Source organism: Oncorhynchus keta, chromosome 37 (assembly GCF_023373465.1).
Source record: "Oncorhynchus keta strain PuntledgeMale-10-30-2019 chromosome 37, Oket_V2, whole genome shotgun sequence".
NCBI lineage: Eukaryota > Metazoa > Chordata > Actinopteri > Salmoniformes > Salmonidae > Oncorhynchus > Oncorhynchus keta.
In genome coordinates, this window is record NC_068457.1 from 24,815,613 (window position 1) to 24,832,934 (window position 17,322).

At 45.0% G+C, this 17,322-nt stretch overlaps 1 protein-coding gene across 20 annotated transcripts in view; it reads right to left on the reverse strand.

The window, feature by feature from the left end:
- LOC118379616 (protein unc-80 homolog) overlaps positions 1–17,322 on the reverse strand; it is a 118,919-nt gene that overhangs the window by 50,958 nt on the left and 50,639 nt on the right. For all 20 annotated transcript variants that reach the window (XM_052499901.1, XM_052499900.1, XM_052499897.1 and 17 more), the window contains exons 23-39: positions 16,959–17,131; positions 16,388–16,600; positions 16,135–16,270; positions 14,947–15,080; positions 14,567–14,744; positions 13,530–13,733; positions 13,012–13,112; positions 7,659–7,856; positions 7,037–7,144; positions 5,939–6,077; positions 5,340–5,521; positions 4,998–5,129; positions 2,475–2,661; positions 1,946–2,077; positions 963–1,106; positions 572–672; positions 42–128 (exon numbers count right to left, since the gene is read on the reverse strand). In XM_052499901.1, coding sequence (XP_052355861.1) covers positions 42–128; positions 572–672; positions 963–1,106; positions 1,946–2,077; positions 2,475–2,661; positions 4,998–5,129; positions 5,340–5,521; positions 5,939–6,077; positions 7,037–7,144; positions 7,659–7,856; positions 13,012–13,112; positions 13,530–13,733; positions 14,567–14,744; positions 14,947–15,080; positions 16,135–16,270; positions 16,388–16,600; positions 16,959–17,131 — 2,549 coding nt within the window. The remainder of the gene's footprint in view (positions 1–41; positions 129–571; positions 673–962; positions 1,107–1,945; positions 2,078–2,474; positions 2,662–4,997; positions 5,130–5,339; positions 5,522–5,938; positions 6,078–7,036; positions 7,145–7,658; positions 7,857–13,011; positions 13,113–13,529; positions 13,734–14,566; positions 14,745–14,946; positions 15,081–16,134; positions 16,271–16,387; positions 16,601–16,958; positions 17,132–17,322) is intronic.

Consider the following 17,322-nt stretch of genomic DNA (forward strand, 5'->3'; position numbering starts at 1 on the left):
CTGCTACTGTCTGATATACATTGACTGATGTCTTGTCTCACCAGGTAGTTGAAGAGGATGTGAGAGGTCTGAGCTGGGAGGTCACCGATGTTCATCAACAGCTTCCTCAGCATGTACATCAGCTCGTCCTGATACACATAGAAACATGTGTCAGTTCAAACAAAACACATTAACAACAGGAGGGGTTGTGTTCAGTGGGGGGAAAAAGCAGGTAAATTCCGGTCAACCTTCAACAACCTTAACCCAATACATGAAGAAGGTGATACAAACCGAAACGTCTGTGTACAACTTTTCCCCTGCCTGCTGTAAAAAGCATGAAAAAAAGCATGAAAAAAGAAAAAGTAACTTTTAGAGTTCTGTCTCGTAATCTTTTTGTGTAAGAACCACCTGTCATTTTTTGTATTTAGGATAGAGAAAATGTTTTGAAACGTTTTGAAACAGGGAGGCAGTCTACTAACAACAGATTTTGTCCATAAGACATAGATTGAACAACATACTGAAGAGGAGCAGGATGCTATTGGTCCGATCATATGAGACTGCAGAGTATTTTGATGGACAACGGCTGCTCTACCTGTCGATTGCTAACGGTGAGCTTCTCCAGGAAGTGCCTGAGCACCAGGGCGGGGTCTTCGATCAGACAGTTCCACAGGATCTGCTGGGCCACTGCACTCACTGCAGGATCATGGTAAATGGATCATAAGAAAATGATCATGAGTTTTCTCAGGACAGACCGAAACATTGCTTTTCTATTTTATTCAACAGCGTGTATTGTGATGAAAGGCAATGTGTTGTGTTACAGTGGACTCTAGAGTGGCCTTATGGGTATCTATGGAATGCATCTACAGGTTTCTGATCTCACCCTGTACAGAATGTATTCTATTCTCATCCTCTCCCCCTCTCCCTCCCTCTCTCTGCCTCTCTAGTACAGTACATGACAGTTTGTGTTGAGCGACGCCACCCACCTGCCACACCGTCCTCTCGCACCTCCCCGTCCTCCATCAGGTGCACTATGGGTAAGACGGCGGCACAGATGCATGCTGGGAAGACGGCCTGGGGGGGCTGCAGCATGTGATGAGTGGGCGTGTGCTCCGTAGTGTTCTCCTCATCTAGTAGACAAGAACAACCCATGAATCACTACCACCTTATTCTACTGTAGTTAGGAAGGTGTTATACTGTAGTTAGGAAGGTGTTCTACTGTAGTTAGGAAGGTGTTATACTGTAGTTAGGAAGGTGTTCTACTGTAGTTAGGAAGGTGTTCTACTGTAGTTAGGAAGGTGTTATACTGTAGTTAGGAAGGTGTTATACTGTAGTTAGGAAGGTGTTATACTGTAGTTAGGAAGGTGTTCTACTGTAGTTAGGAAGGTGTTATACTGTAGTTAGGAAGGTGTTCTACTGTAGTTAGGAAGGTGTTATACTGTAGTTAGGAAGGTGTTATACTGTAGTTAGGAAGGTGTTATACTGTAGTTAGGAAGGTGTTATACTGTAGTTAGGAAGGTGTTATACTGTAGTTAGGAAGGTGTTCTACTGTAGTTAGGAAGGTGTTATACTGTAGTTAGGAAGGTGTTCTACTGTAGTTAGGAAGGTGTTATACTGTAGTTAGGAAGGTGTTCTACTGTAGTTAGGAAGGTGTTATACTGTAGTTAGGAAGGTGTTCTACTGTAGTTAGGAAGGTTACCATATGTACAAGCTCTGTGTCAAGGCATGATTTTATCATGGTGCTTTTATCAGATATTATCAGGTGAGGATTTGCTTTCCTATTCCTCCCCATGTGACTTGAATCTGACCAGCATTCAAAATACCATTCTGACATCTATACTAGCATGCCACTTAGAATGAAGCAATGTACTAGCCAAGCATTCTATGTGGGATCCTAATATGGATACTGGAACATGACCCCTACAAGTGAGTGGGCAGGTGTGTGGTTGCCACGGTAACACAGTCTTACCCTCGGCGCTGACCACGGAGCGGACCGACCACACGGAGCCGCGGCGGAAGGAGTAGTTCCTGTGAGAGTTACTGGAGGTGCAGGACGGAGTGACGGACATGCGGCGAGACGCCAGATTGACCTCTTCTTCTGCTGGCGGGGAGGAGAGGCTTCAGAGTCAGTCACAACATGAAACTACCAGTTGCTGGCTGACTGACTGCATTATTCAAGGTGTTTTACAACTAAGCACTGTAGTTGTGGACTCGAAGGTAGGGTTGTTATCTGGTATGTGGGCAACAGTATAAGCTTGTTGTTTTTGTTATTTTTGAAGAGGGCTGAAGCACTCAGAAAACCTAAATAGATAGGTTCTAGGTTTATTGTTAGATGTTCAGTTAAGTTAGTGGTTCTCCAAATGAGGTCAGAATCAGTGGTTTCCTGAATGGGACGGGAGCTGTATCACTTGAATTAACACCTCAAATCAATAACAAATATTTAGAAAATGAAGAAAGAGAGATGTCTCCAGCACTCCACGGCTGTCCCACCCACCCACCTTCCTCCTCCTGCTCGGGCGGGGGGCTGCAGGTGGGTTCGTAGCAGGCCTCCTGGGCCACGGGGATGGCTGTGATGATACTGGCCTCGCGCCCAAGACGCCGCTTCTCCTCCTCCTGCTGCAGGTTTTTCAGGATGTGCTCTGCACGCTGGTGGGAGCGCGACACGGCCCGCGCCGAGAAAGATTTCTGTAAGAGGTGGTGTGTGTTTGTGTATATAAGTGTTGGAAAGGGTGTGGGTGTGTGTGGAGGGTTGACGTGGGGGAGGATGTGTGTGTGTGTGTGTGTGTGTGTGTGTGTGTGTGTGTGTGTGTGTGTGTGTGTGTGTGTGTGTGTGTGTGTGTGTGTGTGTGTGTGTGTGTGTGTGTGTGTGTGTGTGTGTGTGTGTGTGCGTGCGTGTGTGCGTGCGTGTGTGTGTGTGTGTGTGTATAAGTGTGGAAAAGGGTGGACGGGGGGAGGATGGGGGGAGGATGTGTGTGTGTGTGGACGTGGGGTGGATGTGTGTGTGTGTGTGTGTGTGTGTGTGTGTGTGTGTGTGTGTGTGTGTGTGTGTGTGTGTGTGTGTGTGTGTGTATAAGTGTGGAAAAGGGTGTGGGTGTGTGTGGAGGGTGGAACGTGGGGGAGGATGTGTGTGTGTGTGTGTGTGTGTGTGTGTGTGTGTGTGTGTGTGTGTGTGTGTGTGTGTGTGTGTGTGTGTGTGTGTGTGTGTGTGTGTGTGTGTGTGTGTGTGTGTGTGTGTGTGTGTGTGTGTGTGTGTGTGTGTGTGTGTGTGAGGTGTGGGAGTGAAAGGACAAACAGAAAAACAGAGGCTCAGGGGGACTGTGGGATAGGCTCATTCTCAGGGGGGTCCTGTTTATAGTACAATTACAATACTGGCATCTGGTGAACATTTGGTAATGTAAACTATCTGTCTCTTCCCGACAGTTATATATGGATGACACATGCCGTTATATTCTCCTGATAAGACTGGAAACATTATTAGGGTTTATTATGTTTGTAGATTAGGGTTGCAACTTTCCCAAATTGTACATTTCCGGAATCATGAGGATAAACCCGGAATCCTGGGGATTTGGAGAAAGTTAACTACATTTTGCAACCCTAGATCAACTACACCATGCACAGGGATCAATTATTTACCATTGGAAATAGCTGTCAGTAAAACTTACTATATGCAAATCCATCAGGAGAGTATATCCAGTGCAACAGCTCATTTGAGCATTCTAACCGGCACCAACAGAGATATCACAGTAGATGTTTGATAGAGTGACATGAAAATGTTGACGTTTGAACAATTACAAAATGGCCGTCATTGGCCATGCATAGTATATACATGCAAAATGACCAATGCATGCAGCTTTCCCAAAAGAAGCCCGAGCATTACAGTACAGAAAACGTGGAGTGGCTTGTATAAGATGCATGTATCCAGAATGGCCCGTACGAGGCCCCCTAGTATAGCACCTCCCCCTAGGTCTTAATGTTTGTGGGGAGTCAGACAACCCAGCAGGCAAAACTGGTTGCAATGACGTCGTTATGACGTCTTTTAATGACGTCATGCATGGTCCGGTTGTATACTGGTTGTATAATGGACATTGTGTTGAACTTATCTGACCAGATAACAATCAAAATATAACGTCTTTCCAATGACGCATTCATTACGTCATGAAAAATACGTTTTTACCTGCTTGTAACAGAGATCATCAGTTGGTTGTAATCTGGTTATATGATGTCTTCTCAACCAGAAAACCAATTTACAACGAGAACATGACATTATTAAGACCCCATGTGCCAAACTTTTGCCCGCTGGAAATGGACAGACATCTCTTTGAATTTTATCTCATTCAGTCATCAAAAGATGAACTCAGTTTCCCATGATGCACCCAAACAAGCATCCGTACATAAATTACAACTTACTATGGAATAGATTGATTGAATAAATGTGGGGAACTAAAAACAAAGACAATTGATAGATTGATAAATAACAGACAGGAGGACTATTGTACTCAGACAGTACAATGACCAGTCTTGAGCTGATCTAGTATTGAATGACAAGTGATCTGAATACATCGTTTTTTGGTTTTCATGCTAGACAACAAAAAAAAGCATAGCAACACAAAGAAATTAACCCCCCAAAAAGTGTCATGGCCGACTATCAATTTAGTAGCATAATATTGTACTGTTTATCAGTCCTCTAAAGCTTATTTCCTGGTGCCATAGCGAACACAAGGAATAAATACACTGGGATAACAGTACCAAGTGTTACCATAACAGTTGTAGCATAATGGGTCCGTTGTAGCATTAGTAAGGTTAGTAAAAAAGATGAAACTCCACAACCCAATTCAATTAACAGTGTTATGTCCATGTAATTCAATATACATGCACCAATACCTTACACCACAACAGACTTAAAATGTCAGACAAATGTGTACTTTGGTTTATAGTAAACATTGGTCAACCACTAGGCTCATTGTAAATTCTGTAAGTATCTGCTGATTGGACCTAATCCAGGCAGCAGGGGCGGGACTTACAGAGTTGTCCTCGTTGATTGGGTCTTGGACGCTGCCAGTGTTGGAGGGTACCCAGGGCGGGTCAAACATGGGCACACAGGGCATGCCCAGGATAGGTGAGGGCAGGGTGAAGTTGATGCTGGGCGGAGGGATCTAAAATATAGAGAATTATGTAGATTAGTTCATGAGAAAATAATTCAACAAAGCAAGAGACTTAACAAGAGGCCTACACTTTAGAGTCAAGATCATTTATGTAAATAATGAAAAGCCACAGGACTCAGAATAGAACCTTGGGGGATACCCGTTGTCAACTCCTCATTTTGACTAACAGTTGTTTTAGTAGAGGCTACAGTTCTACTGCACCTTGAAGATCTGCTGGGCACCCTCCTCCATGCGCGGCCACACCTGGTAGCGGAAGCGCCACAGCGTGTAGAACTTGAACACAGAGTTGATGCGCTGGCTCGCCTCAGCGTGCTGGAACTCAGCCATCATCATCTCTGTCACCGAGTCAGGCACCTTCACCGCACACAGCAAGAACATGGCAGCTGGGGAGTGGTGAGAGGACGGGGGTTAGAGAGAGAGAGGTAAAGTGAAGCGGGGTGACAGAGAAAGTGGGGATGGACAGAGATATACAGCGTGAGAGAGAGAGAGACAGAGCGAGAGAGAAAAAAGAGAGGGAAAAAAAGAGAGAGAGACAAAGAGAGAGAGCGAGACACAGAGAGAGAAAAAGAGTAGAGACAGAAAGATGTGGTGACAAAAAAATATATACTACATTTTAAACTCTTCCATTTATCTTTAGACTGGAGGCAAAGCTGTGAGCACAGATTCAGAGTTTGGAGTGGAGCCCAGAATATCTCACCAGAATAGGCTTGGAATAACTCTAGTTACTGACATTAAAAGAGAAATTGTTCAAACAGAAACCCTGATATCCATGACAGTCACCCACAGTTCTCTGTAGTCACCTGCAGCGGCAGCCATATGCTCGTCCACACTCAGCAGGAGCTCCCAGGCTGCAGGCTGGACGTCTGCGTACATGTCCTCTGTCAGGATGGGCGCCGCCTTGATCAGCAGTGACAGAGGAGCTGGGGACAGGCTCATCACCTGAGGGGAGAGGCCACATCAAGCAAGGGTTAGCATTAGCATGCTAGTGGAGATCTGATAGCATTGCTGGTGTGGGCATATAGCTTGTATAGCATGCTAGGGACAGAGGGGCCAGGGACAGGCTCATCACCTGAAGGGAAAGGCCATAGACCACAGACAGCCAGCGTTAGCTTTAGCATGCTAGTAGATATACCATTGCTGCTGTAGGCCTATAGCTTGTATTAGTATGGTATTGCATGGTGCTGCAATATACATGAGTTGGCTGAGAGGGCTGTAGCGAGATAGCATGCTACTTCAGTAGTAGAATTAGAGATGATGTATTTGAGTGGGTAGAAGCGTGTGGGTGTGGGGTGAGGACATCTTGGCATGAGGTTGGCATCTTGCTCTAGATAAACAAGCATGTGGCGACACAGTGGCATCTGTTGACACACTGCTTCAGACAGATGGATAGACAGACATACAGGCTAACGGACAGATAGACACGCAGGCTAACGGATGGATAGACAGACTACCATACAGACAGACAGACAGACAGACAGACAGACAGACAGACAGACAGACAGACAGACAGACAGACAGACAGGCTGACGGACAGACAGACAGACAGACAGACAAGCTGACGGACAGACAGACAGACAGACAGACAAGCTGACGGACAGACAGACAGGCAGGCTAACGGATGGATAGACAGACTACCATACAGACAGACGGACAGACAGACAGACAGACAGACAGACAGACAGACAGACAGACAGACAGACAGACAGACAGACAGACAGGCTGACGGACAGACAGACAGACAGACAAGCTGACGGACAGACAGACAGGCTGACGAACAGAGACACACACACAGGCTTACGGATAGACAGACTACCAGACAGACGGATGGACAGACAGACGCTCTGGCACATGCTATGGCTACCAGGGCATGTGTTGGCATGAGGGCTGTAGGTGGGCACCTGGTTGCGGATGTACTTGAGCATGCCCGTGTCCTTCTTGCCCTCGGTGTTGGAGTCTTTGGGGCGTCTCTTCATGGACGGGGTCCTCAGACTTGACTTGTCTGACCACTGGAGACACAAAGAGAGGAAGACATTGGAAAATACAAGTCACTTCAGTTACAGTATCATCAAACCACTCCACATTACATCACTTCAATACATGTGCTGCTGCCATGTTATGTTGCTACCATGTTGTTGTCTTGTCATGTTGTGTTGCTACCATGCTGTGTTGTCATGTGTTGCTGTCATGCTAATGTCTTGTAGGTCTCTCTATGTAGTGTTGTGGTGTCTCTCTTGTCGTGATGTGTGTTTTGACCTATATTTTATTAGTATTTTTAATCCCAGGCCCTCGTCCCCGCAGGAGGCCTTTTGCCTTCTGGTAGGCCGTCATTGTAAATAAGAATGTGTTCCTAACTGACTTGCCTAGTTAGATATAGGTTAAATCACACCACTCCATATCACATCACTTCAATACATTTAAAATCACACCACTCCATATCACATCACTTCAATACATTTAAATTCACACCACTCCATATCACATCACTTCAATACATTTCAGTCCACTCCTCTCTGCGCCCACCTCCTTGTTTTTCTTGGACCGGCTACTGATGTTCCCTGCACTGTCTTCTCTCAGGCTGTCCACTGTCTCCCCGTAGAGCAGCTTGATGGCACGCACCAGGCGGGCACAGGAGCGGCTGTGGTGCTGGTAGCAGCGTGGGTGGCAGAACTCCACGTGGGTACAGATGAAACTCTGCTGGTTGCACAGCAGAATCATGATCTACAGAGGAAGACAACAGAGGGAACAACAGTTATACAGGATGAATGGGGTTGATGAAGACAATGTGCTAGCTTTATAGCATGTGTATACAGGATGAATGGGCTTGATGAGGACAATGTGCTAGCTTTATAGCATGTGTATACAGGATGAATGGGCTTGATGAGGACAATGTGCTAGCTTTATAGCATGTGTATACAGGATGAATGGGCTTGATGAGGACAATGTGCTAGCTTTATAGCATGTGTATACAGGATGAATGGGCTTGATGAGGACAATGTGCTAGCTTTATAGCATGTGTATACAGGATGAATGGGCTTGATGAAGACAATGTGCTAGCTTTATAGCATGTGTATACAGGATGAATGGGCTTGATGAAGACAATGTGCTAGCTTTATAGCATGTGTATACAGGATGAATGGGCTTGATGAGGACAATGTGCTAGCTTTATAGCATGTGTATACAGGATGAATGGGCTTGATGAGGACAATGTGCTAGCTTTATAGCATGTGTATACAGGATGAATGGGCTTGATGAAGACAATGTGCTAGCTTTATAGCATGTGTATACAGGATGAATGGGCTTGATGAAGACAATGTGCTAGCTTTATAGCATGTGTATACAGGATGAATGGGCTTGATGAGGACAATGTGCTAGCTTTATAGCATGTGTATACAGGATGAATGGGCTTGATGAGGACAATGTGCTAGCTTTATAGCATGTGTATACAGGATGAATGGGCTTGATGAAGACAATGTGCTAGCTTATAGCATGAGTCAATCACCACCTTCCGGAGACACCTGAAACCCCACCTCTTCAAGGAATACCTAGGATAGGGTAAGGATGAATGGGTATGAGTAATGTGCCTTTATAGCTCACCCCCTTTATAGCATGTGTATACAGGAGAATTTAGATGACAATGTGGCTGTTCCACTGGGATGTCATAAGGTGTATGCACCAATTTGTAGGACAATGTCGCTCTGGATAAGAGCGTCTGCTAAATGACTTAAATGTAATGTAAATGTAATGTGTATACAGGTGAATGGGCTAGATGAAGACAATGTGCTAGCTTTATAGCATGTGTATACAGGATGAATGGGGTTCATGAGGACAATGTGCTAGCTTTATAGCATGTGTATACAGGTGAATGGGCTTGATGAGGACAATGTGCTAGCTTTATAGCATGTGTATACAGGATGAATGGGCTTGATGAGGACAATGTGCTAGCTTTATAGCATGTGTATACAGGTGAATGGGCTTGATGAAGACAATGTGCTAGCTTTATAGCATGTGTATACAGGTGAATGGGCTTGATGAGGACAATGTGCTAGCTTTATAGCATGTGTATACAGGATGAATGGGCTTGATGAGGACAATGTGCTAGCTTTATAGCATGTGTATACAGGTGAATGGGCTTGATGAGGACAATGTGCTAGCTTTATAGCATGTGTATACAGGTGAATGGGCTTGATGAGGACAATGTGCTAGCTTTATAGCATGTGTATACAGGTGAATGGGGTTGATGAGGACAATGTGCTAGCTTTATAGCATGTGTATACAGGTGAATGGGCTTGATGAGGACAATGTGCTAGCTTTATAGCATGTGTATACAGGTGAATGGGCTAGATGAAGACAATGTGCTAGCTTTATAGCATGTGTATACAGGATGAATGGGGTTCATGAGGACAATGTGCTAGCTTTATAGCATGTGTATACAGGTGAATGGGCTTGATGAGGACAATGTGCTAGCTTTATAGCATGTGTATACAGGATGAATTGGCTTGATGAGGACAATGTGCTAGCTTTATAGCATGTGTATACAGGTGAATGGGCTTGATGAAGACAATGTGCTAGCTTTATAGCATGTGTATACAGGTGAATGGGCTTGATGAGGACAATGTGCTAGCTTTATAGCATGTGTATACAGGATGAATGGGCTTGATGAGGACAATGTGCTAGCTTTATAGCATGTGTATACAGGTGAATGGGCTTGATGAGGACAATGTGCTAGCTTTATAGCATGTGTATACAGGTGAATGGGCTTGATGAGGACAATGTGCTAGCTTTATAGCATGTGTATACAGGTGAATGGGGTTGATGAGGACAATGTGCTAGCTTTATAGCATGTGTATACAGGTGAATGGGCTTGATGAGGACAATGTGCTAGCTTTATAGCATGTGTATACAGGTGAATGGGCTTGATGAGGACAATGTGCTAGCTTTATAGCATGTGTATACAGGTGAATGGGCTTGATGAGGACAATGTGCTAGCTTTATAGCATGTGTGTACAGGTGAATGGGATTGATGAGGACAATGTGCTAGCTTTATAGCATGTGTATACAGGATGAATGGGCTTGATGAGGACAATGTGCTAGCTTTATAGCATGTGTATACAGGTGAATGGGCTAGATGAAGACAATGTGCTAGCTTTAAAACATCTGTATACAGGTGAATGGGGTTGATGAGGACAATGTGCTAGCTTTATAGCATGTGCATACAGGTGAATGGGGTTGATGAGGACAATGTGCTAGCTTTATAGCATGAGTATACAGGTGAATGGGCTTGATGAGGACAATGTGCTAGCTTTATAGCATGTGTATACAGGTGAATGGGCTTGATGAGGACAATGTGCTAGCTTTATAGCATGTGTATACAGGATGAATGGGCTTGATGAGGACAATGTGCTAGCTTTATAGCATGTGTATACAGGTGAATGGGCTTGATGAGGACAATGTGCTAGCTTTATAGCATGTGTATACAGGTGAATGGGCTTGATGAGGACAATGTGCTAGCTTTATAGCATGTGTATACAGGTGAATGGGGTTGATGAGGACAATGTGCTAGCTTTATAGCATGTGTATACAGGTGAATGGGCTTGATGAGGACAATGTGCTAGCTTTATAGCATGTGTATACAGGTGAATGGGCTAGATGAAGACAATGTGCTAGCTTTATAGCATGTGTATACAGGATGAATGGGGTTCATGAGGACAATGTGCTAGCTTTATAGCATGTGTATACAGGTGAATGGGCTTGATGAGGACAATGTGCTAGCTTTATAGCATGTGTATACAGGTGAATGGGGTTGATGAGGACAATGTGCTAGCTTTATAGCATGTGTATACAGGTGAATGGGCTTGATGAGGACAATGTGCTAGCTTTATAGCATGTGTATACAGGTGAATGGGCTAGATGAAGACAATGTGCTAGCTTTATAGCATGTGTATACAGGATGAATGGGGTTCATGAGGACAATGTGCTAGCTTTATAGCATGTGTATACAGGTGAATGGGCTTGATGAGGACAATGTGCTAGCTTTAAAGCATGTGTATACAGGATGAATTGGCTTGATGAGGACAATGTGCTAGCTTTATAGCATGTGTATACAGGTGAATGGGCTTGATGAAGACAATGTGCTAGCTTTATAGCATGTGTATACAGGTGAATGGGCTTGATGAGGACAATGTGCTAGCTTTATAGCATGTGTATACAGGATGAATGGGCTTGATGAGGACAATGTGCTAGCTTTATAGCATGTGTATACAGGTGAATGGGCTTGATGAGGACAATGTGCTAGCTTTATAGCATGTGTATACAGGTGAATGGGCTTGATGAGGACAATGTGCTAGCTTTATAGCATGTGTATACAGGTGAATGGGGTTGATGAGGACAATGTGCTAGCTTTATAGCATGTGTATACAGGTGAATGGGCTTGATGAGGACAATGTGCTAGCTTTATAGCATGTGTATACAGGTGAATGGGCTTGATGAGGACAATGTGCTAGCTTTATAGCATGTGTATACAGGTGAATGGGCTTGATGAGGACAATGTGCTAGCTTTATAGCATGTGTATACAGGTGAATGGGATTGATGAGGACAATGTGCTAGCTTTATAGCATGTGTATACAGGATGAATGGGCTTGATGAGGACAATGTGCTAGCTTTATAGCATGTGTATACAGGTGAATGGGCTAGATGAAGACAATGTGCTAGCTTTAAAACATCTGTATACAGGTGAATGGGGTTGATGAGGACAATGTGCTAGCTTTATAGCATGTGCATACAGGTGAATGGGGTTGATGAGGACAATGTGCTAGCTTTATAGCATGAGTATACAGGTGAATGGGCTTGATGAGGACAATGTGCTAGCTTTATAGCATGTGTATACAGGTGAATGGGCTTGATGAGGACAATGTGCTAGCTTTATAGCATGTGTATACAGGTGAATGGGCTTGATGAGGACAATGTGCTAGCTTTATAGCATGTGTATACAGGTGAATGGGGTTGATGAGGACAATGTGCTGGCTTTATAGCATGTGTATACAGGTGAATGGGGTTGATGAGGGCAATGTGCTAACTTTATAGCATGTGTATACAGGTGAATGGGCTAGATGAAGACAATGTGCTAGCTTTATAGCATGTGTATACAGGTGAATGGGCTTGATGAAGACAATGTGCTAGCTTTATAGCATGTGTATACAGGTGAATGGGCTTGATGAAGACAATGTGCTAGCTTTATAGCATGTGTATACAGGTGAATGGGCTAGATGAAGACAATGTGCTAGCTTTATAGCATGTGTATACAGGTGAATGGGCTTGATGAGGACAATGTGCTAGCTTTATAGCATGTGTATACAGGTGAATGGGCTTGATGAAGACAATGTGCTAGCTTTATAGCATGTGTATACAGGTGAATGGGGTTGATGAAGACAATGTGCTAGCTTTATAGCATGTGTATACAGGTGAATGGGCTAGATGAAGACAATGTGCTAGCTTTATAGCATGTGTATACAGGTGAATGGGCTTGATGAAGACAATGTGCTAGCTTTATAGCATGTGTATACAGGTGAATGGGCTAGATGAAGACAATGTGCTAGCTTTATAGCATGTGTATACAGGTGAATGGGCTAGATGAAGACAATGTGCTAGCTTTATAGCATGTGTATACAGGTGAATGGGCTTGATGAAGACAATGTGCTAGCTTTATAGCATGTGTATACAGGTGAATGGGGTTGATGAGGACAATGTGCTAGCTTTATAGCGTGTGTATGCAGGTGAATGCACTGTACAGGTCATAAACAAGTATGCCAAGTTGAATGCACGCACGTAGGTACGCACGTAAAAGTACGCACACACATGCACACACCCAGCACCTACATGTAGCCAGGACATGTTACGGTGGTAGTTGTCCTCTGCTCCGCCGGTGCCTCCTGAACCCTCCGGCTCAATACTGGGTTCACTGGTGCTCCATGGGCTTCCTGTCATGTCACAACACACAGCAATACTGTATCAGTTTACTTCATTGACTCTCCTCGTGGAAATCCGTTATGTTGCATCTCCCATCAAACAAACAACATTCGTCATTGAGTTAACTACTCAAAGGGGACAGATGACAATGAATGCTATACATCACATGTTGATACAGAGTTGTTGAATGACAGGTGACTACTATGACTGAGTAGTAGGCAAATCGGGCTCCATAGATCTCTGGCCAAATGTAGTGCACTTTATCGGATTTAGGGTGCCTACATCTGTGATTAGAATAGATCAGATGATCTATTAGTTTAGATCTATGTATGGAAGTTGTCACCAGATCAGATCTTATTCACCCACCTAATGGTCAAGGTTGGGATATGGGGTTGGGATTCTGAGATCAGTGGTTAGTGTGTTGTTACCTATGTCAGTGACAGTGTCCCTGCTCTGGGACAGCAGTCCCTCCTCGTTCTCTGACTCTGAGTCTTGGCGGGACATCTTGGTGCTCTTCAGGCTGCCGGCACGGCGGATGGAGGACAGAGAGCCCCCCTTCTTCACCCTGAAACTCCTGGCCCCCTTGATCTGCAGCAGGCGAGAGCCCCCGGCACGACTCTTCCTGATGGGAGCTGGACGGGCAGAATTCAAAAGGTTAGTCTGCAATCTCACTGGATTTATGAAGTCCCATACTTCCCACACACTGGGTTTATGAAGTCCTATACTTCCCATACACTGGGTTTATGAAGTCCTATACTTCCCATACACTGGGTTTATGAAGTCCTATACTTCCCATACACTGGGTTTATGAAGTCCCATACTTCCCACACACTGGGTTTATGAAGTCCCATACTTCCCACACACTGGGTTTATGAAGTCCCATACTTCCCATACACTGGGTTTATGAAGTCCCATACTTCCCATACACTGGGTTTATGAAGTCCCATACTTCCCATACACTGGGTTTATGAAGTCCCATACTTCCCATACACTGGGTTTAAAACATCTTGGTAACACTTTACACAAGGCACACACATACAGGGCCGGATTACCGAACAGACACGTAGGGCATGTGCCCTGGGGCCACCCACCTCCATGGGGCACACAACCCATTTTGGGGGGTTTGGGGGAGGTTGTGGGCCCCCCAGATAGCATATGATAACAAAATGTGCAGAGTTGCAGGAAATTAGCTAACAGATAGAAACAATTTCTCATAACCTCATGACAAAATATGTAGAATAGCATTATAAAATATTTCCCCCTCCAAAAAAATACCCACACCCAACATTTTTTTTATACTATAAGCAAAAACATATGTTCTTTGAAGCGTTTGAAGTTTTATAATTAAATGTTTCTTAATGAGAAAATATGTCAGTTTTTTCAATTTCCTGAAAAGTTTCTGTTTTAGAGATTTTCATCTGACAGGGACCCTTATGACACGGCCAACTTAGCAGAACTCAATTACCCAGAGGCTCCTGGGCCTTCTTGTCGTCGCAGGCCGTGTCAGACTTGAGTGTGTGGCTGCTGCTGTTCAAAGAGTCGTGGCCGTCCTCGTCGTCTAGGATACCGGCAAAGCTGATCTTCCTCTCATAACGGTGGTGACTCAGCTCAGGGTCCAGCCTCAATCGACAGCTCTCCAAATCCTACAGACACACACAACGCAGACATACACACACGGACAGACACACACACGCACACATGGACACACACGCACACATGAACAGACATATGCGAACAGACAGACACCGAAATATGCGCCAACACACACACACCAATTGATTTATCGGGATATGATTGCATTAGAGTAGTGAGTAAGTGTCAAGTAAGTGAAGTTCTCCTACTGACCACTTGGGGCTCTGTGCGTGGCCGGGGGAGGCAGGGGAATGTCTCTCTGAGGAACGTGGTGATCTCCAGCAGTAACTGGCAGGCGGCCATCTTGAGAGCGAAAGGACAGCCGCATTTTGTTGGGTTGACTGTATCTGGGGACGGATATTTTTGGTCAAAATTTGGCTTAACCCATAAGAGTCGAAGAGGGGGGGGGTTCTACTAAGCAATATGGAATTGTTTTTAGAAGGTCATACCAAGGATCTAAGATCCTTTGAAGTATAAAAAATATATATAAAACAATTATTTGATGAACGTTTTTACCTGGCCTTACTGCTATTAGCCCATACAAAAGCATTGAATAACAGATTCACTACATGGAACAACAGATAGTCCCCCCAAAATATCAAAAGGAAGCTGGTTCTGAAGTGTCTGTCCTATATCTGAACATTGTTTTGGCACTAAACAGTCTCCATATACACTATACCTCCATTAATATCTTCAACTGGTATCAGGGGATCTTCAGACAAGTCTTGTGAGGGCAGTGTCGTCCTAGAGCAAAACAACTGCCGTGTTCCTATCATTTCCACAGAGGGGTCATAGTGTGTAGACCAAGCTGTTGGGATGCTACAGACAGAAGATGTCAGATCGGCTCTACCGACTTCAGACGAGTCCAAAGCAGCTTGTGGGGGTCATAGTGTGTAGACCAAGCTGTTGGGATGCTACAGACAGAAGATGTCAAATCGGCTCTACCGACTTCAGACGAGTCCAAAGCAGCTTGTGGGGGTCATAGTGTGTAGACCAAGCTGTTGGGATGCTACAGACAGAAGATGTCAGATCGGATCTACCGACTTCAGACGAGTCCAAAGCAGCTTGTGGGGGTCATAGAGCAAAACTGAGAACACCATCTTGTTCGTGAGAGTCTCGTCTTTCCAACCCGTTTGGACGCTATAGACGATTTTGCAAGAAGACCAATTTTCGGAATGCCTCATGGTCTGACGAACAACACTCTAACTCTGTCAGCTTTCACGGCAGATGTGGAAGTGAGTGGACAAAAACACATATCTGTAGCTTAAAATGACATGTTTCTATGGGGATTTGCGCATTATGCTAATTTAAAGGGATAGTTTACTAAAAATATAGATTAACAAGATTATTCTGTGAACCATATTTCCCTTTAAGGTGACATTTTCCTTTTCTATGGCTTACTGTCGTCTAAGTAGTCCTCCTCCTCGTCCTCCTTTCTCAGTCTTCGCTTGGTCTCCTCGTCGTAGATAAAACCCAGGATGTTGGCAGGACTCTCGCTGTCTGAGTGGCACAGCTCACTGAGACGCGTACCAATGGCCTGGAAGAGGAAGGCCAGAGACAGGCACACACACACACTATTAGCGCCTGTCTTCATACACAATCTCGGTCAGTAGAATCATTTGATAGTTGCTCATCCCATCAGAGAGTCACTCACATCTCCCCATTGACAGAAGTGCTTGGCTGCATTCCACTGGAGCTTCTGGTTCCTCTTGTTTCCTACCACGGGCGAGCGTCCCCGAGACAGACCCCGCTTGGTGATGTTCACGTGGTGACCCTTCATCCACTCGGGCCAGTTGCCACGGTTACAACGGTGGACGAAGCGGGCGCACTCCAGGAACAAGGAGGCTCTGGCAACAACAGGAGCTTCCTGTCGGACACCAGGAAGTACAATAATGTCCTGTCAGATCACTGAAAGCTTACTTCAATCAATCCCATATTGCAATATTTACACATTTTTCCCTGTCAAATAACATTCCAGAACGGTTGAGTCTAGTAAAAAAGGCTTATTTCTACCTGGTAGACTCCCCTCACAGGAGTATACAGCGGTTGATTGATCATTGATTCATTGAATAAGATGTGCTAGTATTGGAACAGCTGAAATATGTGGAAAGTCTGGGGAATCCAGAGGACAGGTTTGAAAAACACTGAATTAAACAAAGACAATGTGTAAACATTCACATAACCGGTTTGATTTAACTCCAGCCTGAGACTACTGTATAACTGACCAGGTCGAGCGCAGCAGCCAGGATGGATGCGTCAGGGATGGTGCCTGGCTCGCAGCAGTTCAACAGGAACTGGAAGCGTTTCATGCCCTGGCGGATGGCGGTCAGGTTCACCACGTTCTTGTTCTTCATGGCCTCCTGGCTGGCCGCCAGGCGCTCCTGGAACCCCTGGGGCCCTGGTGGAGGAGGAAGGGAGCGGGAGAGAGAGAGGGGGAGATGAGGTATGGGAAGGATGGGGAAGGGTAGATGAGAGAAAGAGAGGAGGGGAGAGGAGAGGGAGAGGGAGAGGGGAGGGAGAACAGCGATAGATACAGAGAGAGGGAGGAGGGAGCGGAGGAAAAGGGGAAGGAGGGGCAGGATAGGAGGA